Source organism: Somniosus microcephalus, chromosome 13 (assembly GCF_052327205.1).
Source record: "Somniosus microcephalus isolate GS21.2 chromosome 13, FLI_Smic_1.0, whole genome shotgun sequence".
NCBI classification, from domain to species: domain Eukaryota; kingdom Metazoa; phylum Chordata; class Chondrichthyes; order Squaliformes; family Somniosidae; genus Somniosus; species Somniosus microcephalus.
Window position 1 is genome coordinate 1,189,621 of NC_140999.1, and position 12,040 is coordinate 1,201,660.

The 12,040-nt window shown below is 48.2% G+C and overlaps 1 protein-coding gene across 2 annotated transcripts in view; it reads left to right on the forward strand.

Moving 5' to 3' along the window:
• The window catches only part of upf1 (UPF1 RNA helicase and ATPase), a 101,440-nt gene that overhangs the window by 47,158 nt on the left and 42,242 nt on the right, over nt 1–12,040 (forward strand). For both annotated transcript variants that reach the window (XM_086004312.1, XM_086004313.1), the window contains exons 2-6: nt 2,775–2,917; nt 4,643–4,732; nt 6,141–6,308; nt 8,140–8,320; nt 9,241–9,402. In XM_086004312.1, the coding sequence (XP_085860438.1) occupies nt 2,775–2,917; nt 4,643–4,732; nt 6,141–6,308; nt 8,140–8,320; nt 9,241–9,402 (744 nt within the window). The remainder of the gene's footprint in view (nt 1–2,774; nt 2,918–4,642; nt 4,733–6,140; nt 6,309–8,139; nt 8,321–9,240; nt 9,403–12,040) is intronic.

The window sequence follows — 12,040 nt, forward strand, 5'->3', positions numbered from 1 at the left end:
AAAGGTTACACTCTGAATTGAAGGAACAAATGCCTTTTGTCCATCCGTGTTCTAGGAGACATACGGGGAAGTTTCTGATTTATTCTTGTACCTGAAATTTATTAATTGTCAAAGAAACTGGTGCACTGCAACAATAAATTGCATTTATATAGTGCCTTTAATGGAAAACATAAATCCGAAGCAATGTTCTCTGCTCCGCAGGTCCCACGCAGCCAGTGAGCCGGCTTTTAAATAGAAAACCGCGCATGCGCGAAATTTTGAATGGTCTGCACAGCCCGTTAAAGGGGCCGCGCGGACCAATAAGATTAGAGGGAACATTGATCCCGAGGCACTTCAGAGCCGTAATCAAACAAAAATGGACGATAAGCTAAAGAAGGAAATACTAGGAGGCACAACCAAAAGCTTGGTCAAAGAGCTGGGTTTTTGAGAAGGAGGTGGAGAGGTTTAGGGAGGGAATTCCTGAGCGTGGGGCTGACTAGAATCTAGTTTGATTAGGTTATTGGTTAGAGGGTGGCTGTGAGAGAAGAACTGAGCAGTTCATGACTAAAGATTAGCTTTTAGTTTACAAAGAGTGTGATTTGCTGGTATTTCTGTGGTGCAGCTACCTGACAGTCCAATGGTTACAGTAACGGGATTCCCCTCAGCCAGCTGTCATACTCATGCAATGCTGTGGTTACAGCCTGTGGCTAATGTGTAAGTTGAAACTGATTTCCAGACCCCCCTCCAGCAGTAGTTGTGGTATCTTAATCAAGCCTGTCGGTCGTACAGGGGAGCTCGCTCAGGACAAACACCATCCCATTTTCAAGCAGCGTGACCTGTTTTAACTTGGGGATCCATCAGTAGCAATATGCTGCTGATTTAGTGTGCAGTCTGGCCAGGTACTAGCGGTTTGGACTGAAGACAGCAGCCTAAACCTTCAGTGAAATTCCAAGTGTCCCCCACCTGGGCTGGTGCTGCCTCCTGAAAACGTGCCCTGTATAACACGAGAAATTTGTTGCTCCGTGGCTGCTATTGTTCTGCTTCTCTGACTGGTTAGAATGTCGTGCCGTGTGCCATGTTTCTGTGATCAAATCACATTAGGCAAGTAGTACTGGCATTTATTTTATTGGCTGATAGGGAATGTCCAATGTTTGCCCAATAAACACTTTTATTTAAAAAAAAGAAAAGCAAACCTGTCTTTCACCCGCAGTTTGCTCCTGTTTCACAGGTACAGTAATAGGGACAGCCCTGCACCTTCACTAAACTCACTGGCTAACCCAGGTTACTAGCAGTAGCAGGAGCAGGTGTTCTCCACACTACGACCTTTTGCTGCTGATGTGTTGGACTAACCTGAGATGTGGATTAAGGTGCCTCACACCGACTGCGGAAAGGAGGTGCAGAATGCTCGAGCCACCAATCCTGCTTCATTACAAGTTGGATATCTGTTCAACGTTGCACATTAGCAACCGATTGTTGCCACAGCACTGCATGAATAGCAGAGCTGGCAAAGGAGGGGAATCCCTGTAACTAATCACAGGCCTTTCAGGTACCTGCTGCACTGCGGGGCCAGCAGCGAGAAATCTGAGCAATTATTCTCCTCACAGATGTAGGGCATTTTTAATTATTTCTGATACTAATGGATTTGCAGAGCTGAGTCTCGAGCCATTTACTGTTATAATTATTGGCGTCACTCCCTCATAAATTACTGAACGTGCTTCTTTACTTGCATTTGCAGAAGAGTAAATGTAATGCTGTCAAAGTTTCGGTCTATGTTTCATTGTATCTCTAATGGTTGGGACAGGAATCGGGTCACTGCAGGGAGTCTCTCGTGATCAGGCAAATGCATTTAATGATGCTTCGTGAAACAGTTTGTGTTCAATGTATTTACACAATATATCTTGATCTCAGAAATGTACCTCAAGGTTTTGAGCTTTTAAAATGTCTGTTTCTGTTGACTATTTAAATTCCTTTTAATCTTTTTGGGTTTGAATTAACTGAACCTTGAAACCTATGATCCTTGCATTGTGTACCAGACTATTATTTTGAAAGCTTATGGAACTTTTTCCAAATCACTTGGACCCACTTGTATATTTTAACGTAGTTGGAAAGGGCCGATGTTCTGATGTGAAAGGCACTTGTGCAGAGCTGTAGCAGGATTTCTGAATGAGGCAATAATGATGATCCTTCCAATTACTGAGTTAGATATTCCTAGACACTGCTTTAATGGATATTTAACATACTCTCTGGCCTTGGTCAGTCTCAGTTGAAGTGATGAAAAGGGGCAGCCAGACTGACTGATGTAGCGGGTTAGACACTGTAGACATGTTCTAGTTGGGGAGCATAATCCCTGGGTGCTGCCATTTTCAGTCGCGCTCTGCTGCACTATGCACTTGTACAGATTGTTCACAGAGCAGTTTTTCCTGCAATTTTAGCCGTGGCCAGTACTGCTCTTGAGCGAGTGAAGGCTGCCTGGGGTACCACCCTCCCACTGGAAACATTTGCCACCTTCTGACTCTAACACAACCAATATGGTAGAATGGTGAAACCAGCCATCCATTCCACAGCACAATGATGGGGTTCACTGATGTACCATGGAAGCGTGCTTCTGTTTGGTGTGGATGGGGAGGGGTCTGCAGCACAAATGGGAGCAAATCTTTTTCTTCTTTCCACCTGCTGTTGGATAGGAAAGAGCTGTGGATCATTGTGAACGGAAGCCCACTGGTCTATACGATGGAAGGTAAATGCTTTATTCACTCTGCTCTGTGTACTGACGGTGATTCTTCATCTTCACCTAGGTGAATGGACCAGACGGTGTTCTCCAGAATGGAGCAGTTGATGATGCAGTTGCCAAAGCAAGTCAGTTGTTACCGGAACTGAACTTTGAGGAGGATGAAGAGGATACATACTATACCAAGGACCTTCCTCTGCATGCCTGCAGGTACCACAATCTGATTTTTTGTTTAATCCTTTAAAAAGTTGGAAGAACTATGAGGAGAGCTAAGCATCACAGCATTGATGTGCTCAATGTCCTGTCTTCTCTGTTGTATAACTCCGTGCAACATTCATTACATCAGTGAGCAGGTGGCAGAAATCGTCCGTTTCAAATCCTATGCAGTGATGTTCTTGGCTTTAAGAACATGAAGTGTGGAAGGTGAAACAGCCCCTTTGTCCGCTAGAGACCCTGTACAGTTTGTTAGAGGCGATGCCCGACTTGCTCCGAGGTAGACAAGTAACCAGAAATAAGATCTCTGAATCCCTCACGGTAATGGTTAAATTCTAGAATGTTAATCCAGTTTTACTGGAGTTAGTGTTCCATAGTGAACCAGATCCAACTAGAATCTACCCTTCTGGAGTTAGTTCCTGTAACTATACTGTGGGGAGCAGGAATTTCTTTTGCTAATTCTAATCTTTGAGGCTTGTTCATTTGTGCTTCCGATCGCAGCTTGTTAAACATCCTGATTGCCAGCAGTATCACGTCAGTCTTTAGACACCTGAATAGAGTCTCCTCCTGCTCAAACCTAATGAGAATCGCATCAGTTATTCAAGTCCATTTTTGGAATTTAGAGCCTCTCTCTAGGTTGTCACTAATGTTCCCACTTTTTAACTGGCTGCGCGGCCCATTCAAATTATCGCGCGTGCATTGTTTCCCCCATATGAAAGCTGGTGAACGGCCTGCGCAGCTTCGCGGGAATGTTGGTTGTCACCCATCTGGTTTTGGGTAGTTCATCTAGAAATTAGATGAGTAGTGAATGCCAAATATCTGATTTTTATAACAAAAGAACATTTTATTAACTTGCTTCTGTTTTAATTGCACCGGGGTGTTAATTGTCAAGCTTTTACAGTTTTGGATGAATTTTCATCGAAGCAAATCCCTGAACCAAAGCCACGACCCCACTCTTGTCCTGTTCCTGTTGCGTCTGCTCTCTGGTTTTGGACTTGGCAAAAGGTTACTACCCTAATTTGTCAAGTCGTTCCTGAAATCCATGCATCAATCTCCTGTTGCATGTTCCCAAACTAGTACCTTAGTCAGTTGCATGGGGTCAAAGTAACCAGTTTGGGCTTGCAATCAAATACCCTCCACATGTAAAGCTGTGGGAATATCCCGCCACGTGTAACGGCACGTGGGAATATCCTGCCCCGTGTAACGGCGCGTGGGAATATCCCTGTTAACAGTTTTACATTGAGTGAATGGCCAGTAATTGCACTCCTAACCACTTCCATCTTCTAAGTTTGCACATTAATGGCAACAGCACCTGTGACTCTCAGCTGTAATAATCTGTCGATACTGGGTGTAGATATTGTTTTTGTTCCTAGTTATGAATGGATTGTGGTATTGGAAAAATAATTGGCCTCATTTGTTATCCTGTGCGAGAAGCCTTCGTTATCCCCTGAACTGACTTTTTAATCTGAAGTCAATCCTGTTCCATCTGGTCCCTTGGCTGGAAAATGCTGCTTGAACAACGCATCTAGTGAATGTTTTTCTGGCTGCTGCTGAATTTAAAGAGATGGGCACATGTTCCTGGTCCTCTCATCCATTTCCTCCTTTTGTTGTCATCTTTTTCTAAAGTATTGTTCCAAAACTTGATTCCCCATCAAAGTGTGAGCCAATAAAGTTCTGGATCTCTGAATGCTGCTCATTGCACTCATTCTATTCTGTTTGCAGTTACTGTGGAATTCATGATCCGGCCTGTGTTGTTTACTGCAACACCAGCAAGAAATGGTTCTGTAATGGCCGTGGAAACACCTCTGGCAGGTGAGTGAGGGTTCCTGTGATATGCAAATTAGAGCCTCTTTCTGAGGGAATTCTTTTAGGATCAGCTTGGCTCGGTGGGTAGCACTCTTGCCTCTGAGTCAGAAGTTTGTGGGTTCAGGCCCCACTCCAGGACTTGAGCACAGAATCTAGGCTGACGCTCCAGTGCAGTATTGGGGGAGTTCTGTATTGTTGGAGGGGAGACTGCAACTGAAGTCCCACCTGCCTATTCAGGTGGACATAAGATCCCGTGGCATTATTTGAAGAAGTGTAGGGAGTACTCCAGTGTTCTGGGCAACGCTCCTCCCTCAACCCAAACCACTGAAAGCAGATTAACTGGCCGCTTCTAGCTATTGGAACTTGTGGGCAGATTGTCTGCTGTGATTGCCCAAATAACAGTAACTGTACTTTGAAAAGTAGAATTGGGATGTCATGAACGGCGTCATGAACTATTTATCTTCAACTTACCTTGTTTGTTGCATTAATTCAGTTCCCTCATAGACTTAATAACCTTGCTCCACTGATATCAACAAAAGGATTAACTGTTTTCACTGTTATCAGTTCATGCAAAGATGAAATATTCTGCCAGCTCACCTGCAGTGTAATGAAGATTCCAGCACTACTCGTTAATCTGTTATAAATAATATAATATGGTATTTCTGCACACTACTAAAAGTGCTGGAAGATTATTGATTTAGTGGCAGGTGCTGAGGGTAAAGTGAGTTACCAAATCGGCTGTTGCAGCACTGGTCAGGAGGAGAGTGGAGAAGAAGAATTCAGTACTACGGAAAGGATTAACTTTATTCACCCAGCTCTACCTCACCACCACTTCTCTCAACCCCTCCACTCTCTAAATTGTCAGGCTGCTTGTCTGACGTCCAGTACTGGATGAGCAGAAATTTCCTCCAGCTGAATATTGGGAAGACTGCAGTACTGGGGGAATGCTGGCCTGTCGGAGGTGCCGTCTTTCGAATGAGATGCTCAATCGAGGCCCAGTCTGCCTGTTCAGGTGGATGCAAATGATCCCATGGCACTTTGAAGATGAGCAGAGGAGTTTTCCCCGGTGTCCTGGCCAATATTTATCCCTCAATCAACATTAGCAGAAACAGTTTAATTGGTTGTTTATCTCATTGAGACCTTGCTGTTTGTAGATTGGCTGCTCTGTTTGCCTGCATAAGTGGTTACACTTCAAATGTAATTGATTAGCTATGAAGTCCCTTGGGATGTCCTGAAGACATGAAAGGCGCAATGTGAATTTGTGAATTTCTTTCGCTGTCCAAGTGGAGCCTCAGTATCAGCCTCTTGCTGGTGATAAAACATTCACTTGGTCAGCTGAGGGAGAGCTGACCTTTTTGATTGAGGTTGTGTAAACGTCCTTTGGTTTCATTCTAACCTTGTTCTGTTCTTGCAGCCATATTGTAAACCACCTGGTGAGGGCCAAGTGCAAGGAAGTGACTTTGCACAAAGATGGGCCACTGGGAGAGACTGTCCTGGAGTGTTACAACTGTGGCTGCAGAAATGTATTCCTCTTGGGTTTCATCCCTGCCAAGGCTGACTCGGTGGTGGTGCTGCTGTGCAGGTAAGTGAGCTCGGTCTGGAACTGCAGAGGGTTAAAAGATTAAACAACAAATGAATCAGCTGAAGCACAGAGCAGGAAAGATCCAGGGAGACAAATCAGGTAGACATGACATTGGAAGTTGAGGTTGGAAATGATATAACCACATTTAAAATAAAAAGGAGAGAAAGCTGAGCCTGTGCCCGGATGACCCTGTGCCCGGGTGCCCCCGGGTGGAGAGCTGGTGCCCCCAGGTGGTGAGCCTGTGCCCGGGTACAGCCCCCTGCTGGTGAGCCTGTGCCCGGATGGTGAGCCTGTGCCGGGTACTGCCCCCGGGTGGTGAGCCTGTGCCCGGGTGGTGAGCCTGTGCCCGGGTACAGTGCCCAGGTGGTGTGCCTGGGTACAGTGCCCGGGTGGTGCGCCTGTGCCCAGGTGGTGAGCCTGTGCCCGGGTACAGTGCCCGGGTGGTGAGCCTGTGCCCGGGTACTGCCCCCGGGTGGTGAGCCTGTGCCCGGGTGCTGCCCCCGGGTGGTGAGCCCGTGCCCGGGTGCAGCCCCCGGGTGGTGAGCCTGTGCCCGGGTGCCCCCGGGTGGTGAGCCTGTGCCCGGGTGGTGAGCCTGTGCCCGGGTACAGTGCCCAGGTGGTGTGCCTGGGTACAGTGCCCGGGTGGTGCGCCTGTGCCCAGGTGGTGAGCCTGTGCCCGGGTACAGTGCCCGGGTGGTGAGCCTGTGCCCGGGTACTGCCCCCGGGTGGTGAGCCTGTGCCCGGGTGCTGCCCCCGGGTGGTGAGCCCGTGCCCGGGTGGTGAGCCTGTGCCCGGGTGCAGCCCCCGGGTGGTGAGCCTGTGCCCGGGTGCAGCCCCCGGGTGGTGAGCCTGTGCCCGGGCGCAGCCCCCGGGTGGTGAGCCTGTGCCCGGGCGCAGCCCCCGGGTGGTGAGCCTGTGCCCGGGCGCAGCCCCCGGGTGGTGAGCCTGTGCCCGGGTGCAGCCCCCGGGTGGTGAGCCTGTGCCCGGGTGCAGCCCCCGGGTGGTGAGCCTGTGCCCGGGTGCAGCCCCCGGGTGGTGAGCCTGTGCCCGGGTGCAGCCCCCGGGTGGTGAGCCTGTGCCCGGGTGCAGCCTCCTGCTGGTGAGCCTGTGCCCGGGTACAGCGCCCGGGTGGTGAGCCTGTGCCCGGGTGCAGCCTCCTGCTGGTGTTACACTTCACCAGTACACAATCATAGGCTCTAGGATTAACCATCGATCCTTTCATCAGCTTGTTTCCAAATGTATACATTTCTCCTGCCCATGTTGTGGCAAACCATTAGTGAAGGGCAGGAGACCTAAATGCGGAACACATTTCCTCTCAGCCTTTGAATAAAGCAGATTCCTCATTTTCCAATACAAGGAAGTAAAGTCTTTTATTCTGCAGTTGTCAACTTGAATTTTAAGTGAATGAAGAGTCTGAAACACCACAGTGTTTTAATTTGTGTAATATCATCTCTGAGCAACATTTGACACCGTCTGAGTGCACAAGCTCATTGTCTCATCTGGAGCATTAATGCCATCGTGTTATTGGGAAGTAACGTTTCAATTAAACCCATTTTGTGCAAAAGGAACTAATGAAATAATAGGTGAAACATATGGTGTAAACTTAGAATTTGCAGTAGTGATGTCCATCAAAACAATGGGACAAAACCACAATGTTTGGTTTAACACCACAGTGATCAATTTTAAATCTTGTCATTGTCGAAGGCTGCTTTGATTCAATTGAACCCATTTCCTGTCAGATGATCTATAATCCAGCTCGCCTTGCTCAGTACCTTCAGAAGAGGGCAGAAACAATTTAAAAATATTGTACACAATTGCTTTTCTTCCACAGGCAACCGTGTGCCAGTCAGAGCAGCCTGAAGGACATCAACTGGGATAGTTCCCAGTGGCAGCCACTGATCCAGGACCGTTGCTTTCTGTCCTGGCTGGTGAAGATTCCTTCGGAGCAGGAGCAACTGCGAGCCCGCCAGATCACAGCACAGCAGATCAACAAGCTGGAGGAGCTCTGGAAGGTATGCAGTGTGTAATGGGCGAGTTGGTATAAACTGACACCAATCCAGCGCGAAAAGCAACTCTAATATATGAAACAAGAGCATCCAGGTGAAGCAGTATCACCGATTGCAAGTCACATAGCTGGCAAACCTGTCATCCGAGCTTTGGTAGCCTGTTGTCCTGTTTGTTTACGGTATTCTGGAAGTCCTGACAATCTTCTCATTCCTGTGGACTCTTACTGATGCAGTATTTCCCAGTGTCAGTTCAACCTGGATGCCAGCTAAGCTCACTGCATCCTCTGTACTCTTACACTGTGGCTGTGTAGTTGGAGAACATTGTCCAAGGACAGTGGCTGGGGCATCCCTTGCACCCAGTTTAGTTAGAATGATAGTCCAAAGATGTGCGGGTTAGGTTGATTGGCTATGATAAATTGACCCTTAGTGTTAGGGGGATTAAATACGTGGGGTTACAGGGATAGGGTGGGATATGTGTTGGTGTTGGTGTAGGGGTTACGGGGATCGGGTGGGATATGTGTCGGTGCAGGCTCGATGGGCCGAAATGGCCTCTATCTGCACTGTGGGGTTTCTGTGATTCTGTGATATTGAGCAATTTGTACGCAGACTGTGCACTGAACTGTGTACCTCCAGCTGCTCGGGCTTGGTGAGCAGAAGGAGGATGTGAGTGCACTGATGTACCATGTAACAGGCTGGTAGTGTATGTGGGAACGGTCATTGAAATCTAAAAGGAAAGCTCCCAGATAATTACAGGGTATGGAGGTACCAGATGGGCACAGGGTGGAGCTGATCTGTACTGTAACGTATAACAGTGTGCAGTTACTCAATGTTGACCACAAATTTAGTTTATCTTCAGAATATTTAGTTTGATTAGAAATTGAAATGTCAATCTATAAAATGGTAATGGGGACTCTCTCTATGTTTAGGATAATCCTTCTGCTACCCTCGAGGACTTGGAGAAGCCTGGAGTGGATGAAGAGCCACAGCACGTTCTCCTTCGGTACGAGGATGCTTATCAATACCAGAACATCTTTGGGCCACTGGTCAAGCTGGAGGCTGACTATGACAAGAAGCTGAAGGAGTCACAGGTATTGTGTAGAGTAAGCCTCTGCCCCAAAGAGCCAGCATTTGTAAACATCTTTTGTATTTTTAGCAGTGCAAAATTTAGCACTTAAGTCATGGTTCCTTTGTGAGGGTCATTCCCTGTAAAAGTATCTGATAGCTAATTCCACGTCCCTGGCTGCTGAGGAGCCCTGGAAAAGGCTCCCTCCGTGACACTGAGTTTACCCACTGAGTCAGCTGGTGTGGCACTGGGGTTAAGGGGGAAGTCAGCCATAATTCCTAGTCCTGATCACTACCCAGCGACTGCTGCTGGAAGTGTATGTGTGTAGGTGTTCGACAAGAAGAGTAACAGGCTCCGGTGAAATGGAGGAGGCTAGCCAGGGATCTGGATAGGTGGGGAGCCAATGATAAATTTACGGTAATGGGACTAGAGAAGGACATATAGTGGGGAGATGAACTAAATGGCTCTAGTGCTATGGTTACAAAGGAGGGGGATCTGGGTATTAAAGGACAGCTTAGTGAAACCATCAGCACACTGTGCGATAGCAGTAAGGACAGTGGAACCGTCAGCACACTGTGCGATAGCAGTAAGGACAGTGGAACCGTCAGCACACTGTGCGGCAGCAGTAAGGACAGTGAAACCATCAGCACACTGTGCGATAGCAGTAAGGACAGTGGAACCATCAGCACACTGTGCGATAGCAGTAAGGACAGTGGAACCATCAGCACACTGTGCGATAGCAGTAAGGACAGTGGAACCATCAGCACACTGTGCGATAGCAGTAAGGACAGTGGAACCGTCAGCACACTGCGATAGCAGTAAGGACAGTGGAACAATCAGCACACTGTGCGATAGCAGTAAGGACAGTGGAACCATCAGCACACTGTGCGGCAGCAGTAAGGACAGTGGAACCGTCAGCACACTGTGCGATAGCAGTAAGGACAGTGGAACCGTCAGCACACTGTGCGGCAGCAGTAAGGACAGTGAAACCATCAGCACACTGTGCAGCAGCAGTAAGGACAGTGGAACCATCAGCACACTGTGCGATAGCAGTAAGGACAGTGGAACCATCAGCACACTATGCGATAGCAGTAAGGACAGTGGAACCATCAGCACACTGTGCGATAGCAGTAATGACAGTGGAACCATCAGCACACTATGCGATAGCAGTAAGGACAGTGGAACCATCAGCACACTGTGCGATAGCAGTAAGGACAGTGAAAACCATCAGCACACTGTGCGATAGCAGTAAGGACAGTGGAACCATCAGCACACTGTGCGATAGCAGTAAGGACAGTGGAACCGTCAGCACACTGTGCGATAGCAGTAAGGACAGTGGAACCATCAGCACACACTGCGATAGCAGTAAGGACAGTGAAACCATCAGCACACTGTGCAGCAGCAGTAAGGACAGTGAAACCATCAGCACACTGTGCGATAGCAGTAAGGACAGTGAAACCATCAGCACACTGTGCGATAGCAGTAAGGACAGTGAAACAATCAGCACACTGTGCGATAGCAGTAAGGACAGTGAAACCATCAGCACACTGTGCGATAGCAGTAAGGACAGTGGAACAATCAGCACACTATGCGATAGCAGTAAGGACAGTGGAACCATCAGCACACTATGCGATAGCAGTAAGGACAGTGGAACCATCAGCACACTGTGCGATAGCAGTAAGGACAGTGGAACCATCAGCACACTGTGCGATAGCAGTAAGGACAGTGGAACCATCAGCACACTGTGCGATAGCAGTAATGACAGTGGAACCGTCAGCACACTGTGCGATAGCAGTAAGGACAGTGGAACCGTCAGCACACTGTGCGATAGCAGTAAGGACAGTGGAACCATCAGCACACTGTGCGATAGCAGTAAGGACAGTGAAACCATCAGCACTGTGCGATAGCAGTAATGACAGTGAAACCATCAGCACTGTGCGATAGCAGTAAGGACAGTGGAACAATCAGCACACTGCAATAGCAGTAATGACAGTGGAACCGTCAGCACACTGTGCGATAGCAGTAAAGACAGTGGAACCATCAGCACACTGCGATAGCAGTAAGGACAGTGGAACCATCAGCACACTGCGATAGCAGTAAGGACAGTGGAACCATCAGCACACTGTGCGATAGCAGTAAGGACAGTGGAACCATCAGCACACTGTGCGATAGCAGTAAGGACAGTGGAACCATCAGCACACTGTGCGATAGCAGTAAGGACAGTGGAACCATCAGCACACTGTGCGATAGCAGTAAGGACAGTGGAACCATCAGCACACTGCGATAGCAGTAAGGACAGTGGAACCATCAGCACACTGTGCGATAGCAGTAAGGACAGTGGAACCATCAGCACACTGTGCGATAGCAGTAAGGACAGTGGAACCATCAGCACACTGTGCGATAGCAGTAAGGACAGTGGAACCATCAGCACACTGCGATAGCAGTAAGGACAGTGGAACCATCAGCACACTGTGCGATAGCAGTAAGGACAGTGGAACCATCAGCACACTGCGATAGCAGTAAGGACAGTGGAACCATCAGCACACTGTGCGATAGCAGTAAGGACAGTGGAACCATCAGCACACTGCGATAGCAGTAAGGACAGTGGAACAATCAGCACACTGTGCGATAGCAGTAAGGACAGTGGAACCATCAGCACACTG